This window comes from Anser brachyrhynchus (assembly GCF_964034855.1).
Source record: "Anser brachyrhynchus genome assembly, chromosome: 2".
NCBI classification, from domain to species: domain Eukaryota; kingdom Metazoa; phylum Chordata; class Aves; order Anseriformes; family Anatidae; genus Anser; species Anser brachyrhynchus.
In genome coordinates this window covers 16,081,963-16,097,312 of record NC_137695.1, presented here as the reverse complement: position 1 = coordinate 16,097,312, position 15,350 = coordinate 16,081,963, and the positions used below count along the sequence as shown (strand labels likewise).

Here is a 15,350-nt window from a genome sequence, read left to right as displayed (position 1 = left end):
ATTTTGACATCTACAAAAAAAAAACCCACAGTATTACAGCTTCTCAGTTCATCCAAAAGGGACGCTATCCCAGGCCCCTGCTTATAACAAACTTGGACAGACTTCGGGCATGTCCCTGCCCCTCGCTCAGCTTAGGCTGGGTCAATGACTGCCTGAGCAGTTTGTAGCTTATCAGTGTAAGTAACTGCAGATTTACAATGATCACAGTTTAAGCAAAGATAACTGGTCAAGAAACAAGTAAAAAGAAAAAATAAATAAATCAGGACAATTTGACACGCTGATGTCAAGACTGAATAAATGCACAAATTTCAAAGATTTTTCTTCTCTTTATTTAAACACAAATACATTTACAGCATGCAGGTAAGTTAAAACTATATGGCGTCTTCCCCAAACCAATTGTTTTAAATGCATCTTAAGTGTACTGAAGTTAATTCATATTCCACAGGTAGACTTGTCCTCTCATGTCAAATTTAGAATTACGCACAGTAGTGAGTCAGCATTTAAGTTATGTAAATAATTTAGTTGTTCACCAGAAATAAATATTATTTCACCGAGTTCCTATCCTAAACCATCTTTAAAAAAATATGATCTAGAGGAACATAAAAGTAAGAACCAAAGACTGCAAGTTGAAACAGCAGTGTTGAACATTCCCTGTATAGACTGAATATTAATTTACAAAAAACAGTAATTGTCCTGTCCAGCTGACCTACGACAGCCAAACCAGAAAACAAGAAGTATATATCTTATTTAACACTTTAAGAGGCAGTTCTTGGTAAACTTCATAAAATGTTTAAAATAAAAAAGTTTAAATATAAAAAGGTACACTGAGCTACAGGCTATCATTTCTTTATTTTAAACAGGAATTTTCAGCACCAAAACCCACGATAATTACCTACAGGAATGAAACCCCCATTCACAGGCATGAGAAAAAAATCCTGCTTCATCTGAATGCATTTTAAAGAAAGTGGGGTTTTGTTTTTGATTGTAAATTAACAAATCAAGGCCTGAAAACCTGCAGTTAAGGTTGAGGAAGATAACAGACAGTATTGTTTCCATTATGAGAAGTTTCAATTGAAATAGTTTTTGCTGTTCCTTTTCTTTCTGCAGAGTGCTGTCTTTAGACATGCTCTAAAACAACTGCAAGTTTGGAGTGTTTGGCAGCCTTAATAAACAGAACAGTCTTAAAAGCTGAAAACTCCCAAATAGTGAGATTTCTGACTGATACACTCAACCATTAAAAATATCGAACTATTAAAAATTCAGTCTACTGTAGATATAGAAAACAAGTGGTTCAAGGTCTAAAATCTGACTACGCTCCATCATGATATAAATACTTTTTCTATTTATATTATAAAAAGTTGAAAGTGATTTGCTGCCTGAACAGTTATAGAATCTCTACCATTTCCAAAATAACTGATGAGTACCCATCAAAAAATTCAAACTAACACACAAAGTGGTATTAACAGGGCCTGGAAAGCTATCTAAATTCTTTCAGCAACATTAAGTTCCTTCTTTCTCAAAGACCTGGAAACTAGTTTCTATCCAGAAGGAGGCTAAAAATTATAGTGGCTAAACCCTATAAATAAGTTAGGCAAATTATACTAGAAAAACCTAAACCCCAGATTCTGCTCAGTGGAAGTATTGGAGCTCAAAAACAAAAAAAAAAAAAAACATTTCATTAGCCACTTTAGAGGACTTTATTGCAAAGAGAAGAAAAATATTCAACAACTACTACTTTGGACATTTCATATACCTACTTACAAACGGATTACAAATACAATTCGCTATAGTGCTTTATTTTTATTTTAAACACACCTCTGGGATTTCCAGATCCATAGTTTTAAAAAGCTGTATCCTTTATAAGGTGTATCTGAAATTGTTGCTGAAATTAATTTTAATTGAAAGTTAAAACTTTAGCTGAAAATTCCAGTACTGTGTATGCAGTGGAATATCAAATTAAATTTTAGATTGTGCTCATTTCACTATTTTACAACAGCGAAAGTGAACCACCACAGATGTAGACAAATGGATAAACAGGCTCATCAGAATGAAGCAGAATGTTTTCACTCTACCAGACTATACTGTGTGTAGAATCAGGAACAGGACAGATGAGATAATCCATTGCCAGAGTCTTTTGTAAACTTCAGTTTACTCTTATTACTGTACAATATTTAACTCTAAATAACCCGATAAACGGGCATTTAATCAGATAACAGTTACACAGCCTTGTTCATATTGAACTCTTTAGTTCTGTGGTGCAGCGCTCGCAGTGCCTTATGGCAGTTGTCGTAAGCACACTTCAGTATTCTTACACTGTACAAAGAAATTTAGTTCCAATGCTCTATGTAGCATTCCAAAAGAAAACCATAATGTAATGTAGAGTGCTGTTCTAATTCAGTGGGACATGTAGTGTTATGTGAAGTGATAAAAATGAAAATATACTTAAACACTGTTGCACATTCCCTAAGACAATAAAATGTACACAAATTAAGCTAGAAAAATTGAACTAAGATTTTCTTAATGTACATTCAGCTTGGCACAGTGCAGACTAAATTTAAGACATGAAAGACAAACCGTGTAATGAGCAGAGCTACACTTTAACTAACATGTCATTTTTCAAGACGCCAAAATTGCACTCTAGTTTGTTTTTTTGGGGGGAATATGGGCAGGGGGTAGGAAATCAGTTAGCAGAATTTGTAGAAGGGGAAAAGAGCTGTACAGGCCAGGTATAATTTATACATTTTCAAAAAATAATCCTACAGTCCCCAAAGGGAGAGATTATTGTCATGGAATGACTCCCTCTATACGATATCCAAGCCTCCTTACGCTGCATTTACCATTCAGCAACTGTAAATGAGAAAAATAAAGAAGTTAAGTGTTCGTACCTCATAAACCAAGAAAGCCAAGCTATTTATATTTACAGTAGATTACATTCATTATTTACATCGCTTTTAAGAGCTCAGTTCTCAAACCGCTTAGATAAATGCTAACACAACATCTGCTTTAGAATAAGACATTATGCAATGCTGGAAGCATTTAAGCAATGCTGGCTGTTACCAATACAAATTTACACCAAGATAAGCTGACTAATGCAATCAAGACCAGATACCCAAAGCAGTGAACATTATAATCAAGCCAATTACAACCCATCTCCATTTCTTACAACATTGCTACTTTTCCAGGGAAGGGGGAGAACTGCCTGGGTACCACGTACCCACCTAACACCTGCTGCAAAGTTTTGCCTTGGCTCTTTTGGGAAGATGAGGTGGGAATGAAGAGATCATCTGGCATTAATTGCGCTAAAAATGTTTGATCTATGTGAGGAAATAACAGCTGACTTTTTTTTTAAACACTTCCAGAATCATTAAGTTAAATGGTGGTCTCCAAATGTTAAACAGCACACCATGCTTCTACTGTACCAGAACTCCTACCCTAACCAGAAACTCCGATGCTTAGTATCTGTATTAATCCTCAGAAAAAAGATACAATAGACACTACTACAGAGAAAAATGCTACTGACTGGTTACCTAAGTATTCACAAACTCAGGAGATATTTATATTTAATAATAAAATGAAGTTCAAAGTTTTGTTCCCATACTTCCATAAGGGAGAGATTCTTCCAAAACCAAAATAAGACAGTTCGAATAAATGAAGCTCATTGCTCTGCCTTTAAGTGCTAAACTCAGCTTGATTCTACAGCAACGAGTAATGTGCCAATGCCAGAAGTAGTAGGAAAGCTTTACAACTGCTTAAGGGATCCTGTACATATATTATGTAGTGGGGGTTTCTTTTATTGTTGTTTTGTTGTTTGTTTTAAAAAGGGACTTTAGCCAATACTTAGATATTTTTCACTCCCAGATGATTAATCTACAAATAGTCCAAAAGTCAAAGGGCTAAGTCTCCTATTTAAAATCCCAGTGGCCGACAGTGAAAGCTCCTTCTCCAAAGCAAGATACAAGCTCAAAATTGAGTAAGTTATCGCTGATTATATCAGCTGTAAGTACTCTTAAAGATGTGTAAGACTAAATAGACTCTCTTGCTGGAGTTGTAGGCAACATTATTTTAGAATGAGTTTCCACACGCTTTAGGCATCTAAAAATATATCAAGTCAATCACACCTTCATATACCTCTGCATTGGACAGTGGAGCTAGATTGATTTCATAGTTGAAGTAGCTGCAAGATTACATTCACCCTGTCAAAATATTAATCAAATGTGCATGAATTGCCAGCTCCTTGGTCATTCAAATTAAACCTTATTCAAGGTTGAAGTACATAGCACTTCAACCTCTACTTTAAGAGAGGCTACTGAACAGAACCAGGTACCCTAACTAGTTCTACTGCCTGATTTTCTTCACTAAATTGGATGGAAAACTTTGAAAAGACATTCAGCTAATATAAATGAATGAAGACAAGATTAATAAGCTGCTCTAAGTACACTTCAAAAAAAAGGCCCAGGATTTAAGCACCACACAATCGATTATTTTAGGATTATTTTCAAACTGAAGATGCAGATAACCTTAACTAAGGATTTCTAGAAGGCATTCATATTACAACACTCAAAAGTGAAGATGATGACAGAAGATGCAGTAAAGCATTACTCTTGGGTAACTAACAGACCAACTACAATGCAGACATTAATTAAAAGACTTGATTCTGCAAGTAACTTACGTATATTAAGTACCTGACTCAGTGTAATGATTTATGAGATTAAAGAGAGATTATGAGACATATTTGAGAGGTATTCCCCATTTTTAAAGTGCACATATTGATTCCAACTACCATACTTGTATTTTAATTAGGCAACAATTAAAGTTTACTGGATAAATACATGAATTTTTCCATTAAATGCTTCCAAATTACAGACACGTGAAACAGTGCACAAAGTTAGTAAGAACAACATAAGAACAGGGTCACTTTTTTTTATTTCATTGCTGACTGCTTTTTGAAGGGAACCATTAAAAAAATACTAGCGAGACAAAATAATTTAAACTCTCCAAACTCTTCTCAAAAATTAGCTATTTGCTGTGGCTGATAACGATATCCAATCAACTGTTTTTACATTTTCTTCTACTTCATTGTAACTCAACAACTACCATTTTACAATAAATGCCAGTTTTAGAACAAAAAAAAACAGAATTAGTGAGGTACACTGTTCCTCTAGCTATAAATTCCTGAAATAAGTTAATTTGATTACTCAAGTGATTTTATACAACAGAATGGACTGTAATAATACTAACAAAGAGTGGTCACGCACTTAAAACAAATCCTACAAGCCAAACTTACACTTTGTCCTGCCGTCCTCCACCTCCACGCAGTGCAACTGGCTGGCTGTTTTGAGTGAATGCACCTCCCCCACGAATTGCACTTGGATGAGTTGGAGAAGCTGCTGGATGCTGGCCAGGACGGATAGGCTTAGCTGCACGAAACAAGACATGACTTACAGATATGTACACAGCAATTTCATCTTTCATTATTCAAATTTACTAATGCTTCATTTTACAGCGGCCTAAAAGTAATAATCAAAATTGAATGCACTTTGAATTAGAGGAAAACAAGTTTAGGAGATGGTATTCCAAGAACCTGTCAGATTAGTATCAAATATAATCAGCTCTGAAAAATAGACAAGGTTTTCCTTTTATTATCCCTACTAGTGTTAAAGCTAACAAAGTTTCTGAAAATGATTTTCCCCACATGTATTATCTACCCCACCTAATGTATTTCTTTGTAAGAGTCCTACTTCTTGTCCGTAAGAACTCAGACAATTCACCACTCGAAGTTGTGTTATGTTCCTAAAAAGAACCATTATATCCTGCTGTTTCTCTCACACCTCCTCAATGATATGTCACTAGTTTATTTTGCTCTACAAGCTAGTTATTTTGCTCTATGAGCAGTTCTGCATACTGGTTACTCCACAAATAAACACCACTCCATCAAATACTTACCAGCATATATTATGTAATTTGCTATATTTTGGAATTCATGTAGTTTTGACAGGAAATTCACAAGCTGCATATGCTTTCATAAATTGCTTTCAGTCAGTTTTGCGCTAGCTCTTAACAAGACATACACAACTGTATAACCGTAAGAGTTCTGCCACGTTAAACAGAAAATACATAAACAGATATTAAACTACAGGTAGCAACTACATCAGAGAAACACTTCTCAACTTCTGCCTTGCAGCAAACTAATCTCCTGGAACACGTGTTCAACCAGACACTTACGTACAGGAAGCTTTATACCTGCGGTAAACTCACTAGAGAATTGTTTGTTGTCTTAGAGATCACTTGACAGAAAGATAAAGCAGGAATGCATCAGTTTTTGAGCTGCCACTTGAGGAGACCAAAAATCCCATACCAAAACCCCTCCCAAAAAAAAAAGTTTCAGTCTGGAACAGCTCTTTACAAACCTACGGAATACAAGCAAAATTCAACTCCAATGTTCATTTCAGCTGAATCAGAATTTAAGGTAAGTATGTTGATTACTGAAGTCCTTATACAGGTGGATCCCATAATTACTGGTACAACAAAAACATTGTAACGGGCACAGGTAAGTCCTTCACAGGTTCCACACCCTCCTGGTCCTCAGTACTTGACAGCATAATAGCAGGTGGAAAGGAGGACCAGGAGTATGACTGCATTCCACCACACCCTAAGAAACTCTACTAGCTATCATTTTTTTTTGGCTAAGAAGGGCTACTGAATATTACATGTTTTGGAACAAAGAACCAAAAATACTAGGTTAAGGATTTTTGGATGTTAGTTGGGGGTTTCTGTATGCCCCCTCCCAACCAAGATCTAAAGAAAGCAAGACAGTTTTTGTTGTTGTTCTTGAAGGCAATGACAATCTCTCACATTGCCTTGAACACCTACTTAGCCTTAGAAATTCTTATGAAATAATGTTACAGAGCTAAGACTCTGTATTCAGCATATTGTTTTGTTCTAGGAAACAACACATACAGGACAGAATCCTAGGTAAGACTTTCCCAGCTTGTAAAAAAGTCCAGCTATCAGAAGTCGGTCATAGAAGAGACCCATTTAATAAGAAGCACACAACAAAATGCATGCACAGTCTGACTAACCACAATATAACTCGTGATTGAAAATACACCATGTTCACGCAAGTGAATACAACTATGGTTGAAAAATGCACACATAAGATAAAAAAATCAGGAGAGAGAGAAGTTTTAGGAGCCAAGGGGTTCTCTACTAACCAATTTGTGCAGAATGTCCTCGTCTGGCCATGTTTTTGGATCTTACAGCTTCCTTTATACGGTCTACTTCCTGCTGATACCGCTTGCGATCACGAGATGCATTCTCTTTGGCTTCCTTCAGTGCAGACTCCAAAGCTTTAACTCTTTCAGCCGTAGCCCTAAGTCGCTTCTCCAGTTTAGGAAGTTCACAGCGAAGATCTGCATTATCACGTACCAGCTACAAAAATTGAATCTATTATTTTTTTGGTGTCTCTCTCCATGTGGAGAACCAACCAACCAAGAACCCCCACAGGCTACTGCATATATACTAATGTGATAAAGTTTCATTGTATATATATTACAGCATCACATTAGTGTATCTGTATATTTTTATATATATTTTTTTTATATCTATCTATAACTGTATATACCGTATAGTCGGGCTACTATACTATGCATACTTAAGCTTATAGTAAGTCCAATAGCTCAGCACTAAGATTATCATTTGAAAGCCCGTTACTGTGGAAGGGCACACTGTCCAACACAGGCACTTGAAGACTACATTCTTATTTAGTCAGAGGGAAACAGGCAGGCATCCCTCAAATTGGAACAGTAACTCTAAACGCTAACTTTTGATCTTCCTTGATTTTAATGCAACTATTTTGTTATATACCCCCATGCACTTAAAATGTCTATTAAATGAGTCTATAGGAAAACTTTAGTCTATTGTTTTATATCCAGAAATGCATTCGAGACATGAAAATATTTAATTATAGAACAGTTACTTTATGACCAATAGTTTTTCAGTCACTTCCATAATAATGAAGCTTAAGTAGCTTATCTGTTTTTAATTAAACTTGAAATTAAGCCTCATTGTACCTGCTTGTGAACCTTTGTAAGCTGTTCAAGATTATTCTCAAGGAAAGAAATCTTCTGTTTCTGTGCAGCACTGCCTCCTGTATCATCTGAGTCAATCTCGGCACTCTGCAGTAACAAAGGCAGAGGGAGGAAGAAAAGATGCTGAATACAAATCTGAACTTACATGCTAAGATCAAGCCAGAAAAAGAAAAGATCAATTCAAAGTTTAGTTTTAAACTGAAATTTACACAACAATCTCAGAGATACCAAATTTCCTTACAGTATCACTTTACCTTTTTCACTCTAGTGGCCAGATCTTGAACAAACAGCTTCCGAAGATTGTGGAGAGTCTGAAGTTCTTTAGCCTACAGTTAAGGAGGAGGGAAAAGACAAAAATTATTTCTGAAGGAAAAAAGTAAGTATTGACATTTACTTTGGAAAGTATTCTGACTAACTTACCACAGTCTCTTCCAAACCCTTTAAATCTTGCCTCGCTTGTTCCCGCCTGTCCTGCATAACCCTAAAAGAGAATATATTCAACCTGAAGCATCTGAGCAAAACTGGAAACATTTTAGGAGACTAGAGAGTGGTAAACACTATATGGTATAAATAGAAAATGTCTGTCTTTCAGCTGAAGTCCTCAATTAAGGTTATCACCAATGGATGACAACACTCAAATGCACTTGAGGTGGGGGAGAAAGTTGCAGGAAGAAAAGAGGGAGTACTTTTAACACTGAAGGAATACAAACACGTACTTTCAGCTGCATAAATTATAAATTTCTAAAATGGTTAAAGAAAGATTTTCAGAATCATGTTCAGGAATGTTTGGGAAAAATCTTATCCTGCAAAATGCTCTTAGCTTTGACCAACTGTGAAAGTGTTAATTAGTACCAAGGGATGGCCTTAGGATTTTTTTTTTTTTGTTCCACCACCTCATCCCCATTACATTTGCCAAAGTTTGCATCATAAGCAGTGGAATCTCAGTTTCCAGGAATATAACCTAATGACACTACTTTTCAGAGCTGCTGTCTTCCTATTTAATGGGAAAACACTAACTGCACCACTAATGTTCTCTCAGAATTATATTGCAGTGCATGTCTTACTCTGACAGGACACAGGGAAGGGATTTGGACTTCTCTTTTTAGGAATCAAGGTCAGAAAAAGAAGGCCATGGACTGGATGAAAACAAGCCACTCCTATTAAGTGGCCAGAATATGAGCTTCTTTTCCTCTTGAAAATTCTCCTCATCCAGTTATGTTACCAGACCACAGTTAAATGATTAAACATCTGAGGCAATAAAACATTCTGAAGAATGTCATTATCCATTTTCCAGACCTCACTGGAAAAGTCCTTTGCCATGCACATTTATGATATAAAACGGAAAATAACTGGATTGAAGGGGGAGGACATTTTTAATGCTTCTTACGGGTCTTTGGAAGAGCAAAGTTTCTAACACAGCACATGCCTTTAGGGGATTAACGCTCTCTCTCTATATATATATATACACACACACACACAAATATTTCAGCCTGCAAAATGAAATGAGAACCACAAGTGCATTTATCAAATCTTGTAAGACAAGAAAATCTATTGTAATTGACACTGAGTGGCATATGAGTAAATGAGAATAAGACGGATTCACAAGACCAAAGCACTATTAAAATTTAAGTCACTTAAACCAATGTTGTATTTCATAGTAAGGCTACTGAAAAGAATGTGTTATTGGTTACTCGTACAGACCAATCAAACCTGATTGTGTGAACTTTATGATTAAAAACCTGAAAGTTGCCAGGTGCTTCTTAAGAAAAACTATGTGCTTTTGAAAAAGTTAAGTATTCTTAACCTCTGTAAAGGTAAGTTTATATATGCCAGAAATGGGGTGCTACTGATAGTCTAGTAGAATTTAGATTATGGTGAAATTTCTTGAAGTTCATAAATGCTTTTCAGCTTGACCTGTGGAAACTTACCCACAACTGGAATTCAATTTTAAGTCTTGCATTAACATTTCAGTCTCTTTCAAGAAAATACATTATTTAGTTACTACATGAAGTACACGGCTGTTGAATCTCAACAGGCCAGTTTGAACCACCTGACTAGTTAAATTGCATAGAACCACAAAGAATAATGAAAATGTTGTAAAGTCAGGGTAAACCTCTTCCAGTCCCAGAGCATGCAAAACTTAGCTTTAAAAATGAAAAAGTTAATTGCTCCAGCTTGTAGCATATTAACACAGTGAGATTTGATTTGGCCTTTGTATATCTTTCATTATTTTAGTTCCAATTTTATATACTAAGGCAGTGAAAAGCAGTGAAAAATGTTTTTAAAACGTTGTTCAAGAAGGCGCTGGAGCCTCTCTTTAATAAGAATATCATATAGTGAAAGGGACTTCATCATCCTATCAGGTCACTTGTTTTAAAAATACAAATGTTCCCACACACATTTGTTTTATGCTTGATTATCACTTACGTAAGCTCATGGAGTTTTCTACTTTTTTCCTGATCAGTTGCTTTCAACTTCTCATGCTCAACTCTAAGACGTTCTTGTTCAAGCATCATCTTCTGATTTTGGCTGAAGACAGAAGTAAGTGTTAGGTGTATTTTTAAAAGGACAGGGAAGAATAGGGAACAGAGCTGCACATCTTTGTGATATCTAATGAAATTAAAGCAGAAGAGACCTTTGCCTTCTCCCTGTCACCAGAAGCATCAAACAGAAGCCCATTAAGCTGCAATCCAAATCAAATTATCAACACTTAGTAACAAAGGCTTCTGATATGTTGTGATGGGTCAGTTGATTGAAACAAACCACATCCAGTAAAGCAACACTAATCAGATACTGCTGGAGAAAACCTTCGCCACTTCCTTCCCACCCTACCATGCCTCTGTACTTGCACAGTTCAGTCATTTGGCAGTACCAAAATGATGACAATTGCTTACTCTTGGAGTTCAGTGATAAGTTTCTCCTTTGCATCAACTTCATCTCTTAGGCTACTGATTTGTTTCTGATGTGTCTCACGATGGCTCTGAATCTGCTGTTCCACAGCTTGCTATTGTAAATAAAACAACCAAACAAACATGTATTATATGCTTTCAGAAGTTGTTATGCTTCATTTTGTTTAAGAAAACCAATTAAGTTAACTTACCTTGACTTCATTTGCAGTTTGAACCTTATTTAAGTGCTCTTTCTCCATCTCATGGACTTTTTCTAGTAGGAACAGGGGAGAAACGACATTTCAGCCAAGTTATATGCAATTATAGGGAAGATGGAAGTAATTCCCTCAGCCCAACACTTTAAAGTTTGGAAAAAAAGTTATCTACCTGTCTCCACATGTACCAGCTGAATCAGCAGCATCTTGAATTTGATCATATCCTTAGCACTTCAAACAGCAAATATGCTTTTCTATTGACTAATTCTGTATGTTCAGTAGCAAAATGCTATCCTGGAGCTCTTCCACCCAGACAGAGCAATTTCCTATTTATTATTACATATTTAAACTTGGATGGGGCATGGACAGACTAAAAAGCTATGCCTACCCTGTGCTCGAAGTTGAACTAGTTCTTCATTAAGGGAATCCACAGACTCTTCCAGCTGTCTCTTCTTCTGTTCCACATTCTGAAGATATTCAGTCAACGACTTGATCTTGGCTTCATGCTTGTAGAAAAGAAAGATTCATTTACTTCAGAACTAGGTACCATGGAATTACATCTGCATAAACACTTCATACTTCTTTTTAAAGAAGTAACCTGATCTCAAAATAAAATGGTGCCAACTAAACTTTCTAAGAAGAATATGACTACTTGAGTAGATCTGTAATGTGGCTTGTAAAACAACGTCTTAAATTCATGCCATTCAATGAAATGAAGTAATTTTTTTGCTGGGAGAATAAATGCTTTTGAATGTTAAATACTATCAGAGGAAAGTGATTCACTGCATTTAGAAAACAGTACTGAAATACACATTTTCTGATATAAAAGATGACCATCTGTATGGTCAATATAGAGAAAATAATAATACCAAAATATAGAGAAATTAAGTTGTGTATGTAGGTCACAATTTTGATAATTGTTCGAGAAGATTAGCAATGTGACTTCAATCACAGTGAAACGGCTGATCAGGCATTAGAAGCAAGTTTCATCTGCTATGCAAACCTACTGTAATATCACTGTGCTAATGCTACCTCTCCCACTTTCAGCTTGCTGCATTACAGCAGAGCACAAGACAGTGCCTTCTGTAAGATTTGTATTTGTAAGGAATCCTGCGACAGAACATACACACACTAGTATTTAATATAATTGCTGCAAAAGCATTATCAGGCTGCAGACATATTGCAGAAATTCTGACATCCTGTCATACAGTTACTCAGAAGGACCCAAACTGAAAATTCAGGACACAGCCGAGTCCCGTGGCTGTTCAAACGCAACTTACTTTGTTAGGTGTAAAAAATGTTACTGCAACTTTCTCCCCTTACAGGTTAACGGGATTCAAAAGAACATTTAGGAAGAACTCAAGAAATATTTACCTGTGAAATACGGAGCTGACAGGCAGCTAACTCCTTTTCATTTTCTTCCATTTTCTTATTGCTTTCAGCTTGTGTGCCTTCTAACTGTTTGCATCGTTTTACCATTGTTTTTACTTCTGATTTCATTTTGCTAATGTACAGTCTCGCAACCGTGAATTCTTCATCTATCATGCCAGTTCCCTCAGGCTGCTGAAAATTGTAGAATCACATTTAGAAAGCTTAGATACAGAAACAGAATTAAAGATGAGGTGGAACAACTTAGTGCCTAGCATCCCTACACCCACCCCAGCTGGTAATCAGAGTACTTGGCCACCAAAACATAACTTCACATTACCTAACATTATTCACATCTGCTGGGGAACTTAAATGAATAGCCGATGAATAACCTGGAAGTACAGCACACTTAAAAGATTACCTTCAATACCCCACTTCAACGCCCCTTACAAGCTTAACACTTACAGACCTGACTCTGCCATTTATAACTTGTATCTGCAGGTTATAATCAATAAGTAATGACTGGTATAATAAACTCTTGAAAATAACTACTAGCTGTTGTGTTGTTCCCCTCCCCCTGTCCAAATGCTTTTGATTGCACAAAGGTAGCGAGTTGCTTACGACACTGCTTATGTTCCTGTCCTACAGTCATTTTCTCGATTTATCTTTTATTTCAGTTCCATGTTCCATTTTTAAGGTAATTAACATCGTGATTGCCACTGTGAGTCCAAGATGATGCAGTTGAAACTGTCATGTGAAATGGCTCTAACAACAGTATGAATGAAAACACTACTTCAGAAATCATATCTGCTCTATCTTGTCTGTGCACAATCAATTTCTATTTGGGACTTAGTAAGCCACAGTAGAAGCAAGGAACGACCTTATGCCCAAATTACTAATGCGTATGAGGGTTACTATGGTAGTTACTTTTACTGTACTAAGAAAACTGACCCTACCCATCTGTAATGTATGTGTCTGTGTGTGGCATTAAAAGCTTCATCAACTAAACCTTACCTTGACATCATTATTTCCTACTGCAATTCCTATTTCTGCAAGATCTTTTAGTAAGGAGGCCATCATCTCTGTTGCTCGTTTCTTCTGATGGTTAGTCATTTCTTTAAGTTTTTGAAGCTCTGCATCTATACTGGCTAAAGTGACCTACAGTAAAAGTAGTTGTATTTTAGTAAACAATACACATCTTTAAAACTAGTTTCATATTATTTAAAATAGCTATATTTGCTACATTATAACAACTATTGAAGTGTCACATTGTTTTCAAAGAACATGTTTCAAAAAAATTTAACCAAAGTAAATATTCCACATAGTAAATACATAGAAGTTCTACAATGACACTATTTCTGAAAGAAAAGTTGCAGACTGTGGACAGAGGCCTTCAGCTCACAAAATGTAATCTTAAAACTCAGCAACAAAATTTGTCAGCTTTGTTAAGCAGTATTCAGAGTTATATTGGGTTAAATATTGCAGAGGATTGCATTTATAGGAAAAAAGGTACATGGAGAACAAGTCCAACACTTTTTGCTACATTTGTAGAGTTCTTCACTCTCTCCTGCTTGGAAATTAAAATATGACACCTAATTCTGAGTGTCCATAAGCACTGCAGTTACTCTAGAGTAGACTTACAGTTGGTTTGAGCTGCTGTGGTTGCAGTGGCTGCAGCTAAAGCAGCTTGCACACTCAGAAGTTGGTGGCTCTTTGCTGATCAGTTTTAAAAAACACACCTGAAGTTCTACAGCAGGAGAGTTCCAGCTAGTGATACAAAAGGATAGTTACTGCTTGGGTTAGCTGTGACAGACTGAGAACATTGAACTGTCTTTACTTTTATATCCATCTCTCAGTTCTGTCAGCTTGCATCTGCATCAAAACTGTGCAGTAATCTTGGAATGTTATTGAGAAGACTAGCACAGTTGCCATGGATAGTTTCACTAGACCTGTAAAGATTAGGTGGCATGAAATAAACTGTCAGAGCAAAGATGGAGAAGACAGAAAACAGATTTTGACAGAGCAAGAAACCTTTCAGGCCACATCAGCCAGGAAAGAATTCTCAGAGGTTTATACAAGGGAAATGAAGGGGAAAAAGAAAGCCGTATAAAAATTTTATCAGTCACTTAGGTCATCAAATGAGTTTTCTGGTATGAAACAGGTTTTAGAATTAAACTCACTTTCCCTTGTGAAAACCTTTAAATGACTCCAAGCAAGAAATACAGCTTGGAGATACAAGGCAAGAATTTTTTATTGAAGACTCAGCAATTTCTTGACCCATTTTCTTACCGATTTTTGATTGAGTTCATCACTAAGCAGTTCATACTCCTTTGCCTTATCTTCTACTTCCTGAGATTTCTGATCATAATTGACAGCTAATTCTTCAAGGGCTTGTAGCACCTCTTTCACTTCCTCTTTAGAGGCATCATTTTCAGCCTGAAGGCGATTCAACTCTGCTTGCAGGTTGTCTTGGTCCCGTCTGGTTGATGCTAAAAGCTACAACATTGATAGAGATTTGTTTAAAACAAGTCATCACCATCAAGAACACTGCACGAACAAGTAAAATCTTAGTAATGCTTTCAACTACTGTAACTGCCTATATCTACATTTTTATGATGTCTAGCATAACAAAACAAGGACACCGAGGACAGAAAGCGAGGTACACTCATACAGAATTCCTCAGCTTCTGAAGTCTTTGCAAAATGGAAATGATTACGGATGAAGGCACTTAAGACCAGCAACTGGAAACGTGCATGGAAAACTGCAAGAAGGTCACCGAACACTACTCAAGT

The 15,350-nt window shown here is 36.3% G+C and overlaps 1 protein-coding gene across 2 annotated transcripts in view; it reads right to left on the bottom strand.

The window, feature by feature from the left end:
- Positions 1-306: 306 nt before the first annotated feature.
- Positions 307-15,350, bottom strand: part of KIF5B (kinesin family member 5B) — a 35,693-nt gene continuing 20,649 nt past the window's right edge. The window contains exons 14-26 of one of the 2 annotated variants that reach the window (XM_080579915.1): positions 14,848-15,054; positions 13,573-13,716; positions 12,565-12,750; positions 11,579-11,696; positions 11,188-11,249; positions 10,982-11,091; positions 10,515-10,616; positions 8,508-8,568; positions 8,342-8,413; positions 8,070-8,174; positions 7,212-7,428; positions 5,285-5,417; positions 307-2,847 (exon numbers count right to left, since the gene is read on the bottom strand). In XM_080579915.1, coding sequence (XP_080436041.1) covers positions 2,841-2,847; positions 5,285-5,417; positions 7,212-7,428; positions 8,070-8,174; positions 8,342-8,413; positions 8,508-8,568; positions 10,515-10,616; positions 10,982-11,091; positions 11,188-11,249; positions 11,579-11,696; positions 12,565-12,750; positions 13,573-13,716; positions 14,848-15,054 — 1,524 coding nt within the window. In that variant the 3' untranslated portion in view covers positions 307-2,840. Of the gene's footprint in view, positions 2,848-5,284; positions 5,418-7,211; positions 7,429-8,069; positions 8,175-8,341; positions 8,414-8,507; positions 8,569-10,514; positions 10,617-10,981; positions 11,092-11,187; positions 11,250-11,578; positions 11,697-12,564; positions 12,754-13,572; positions 13,717-14,847; positions 15,055-15,350 lie in introns of both variants that reach the window. The other variant, XM_080579914.1, reaches the window with a different exon arrangement.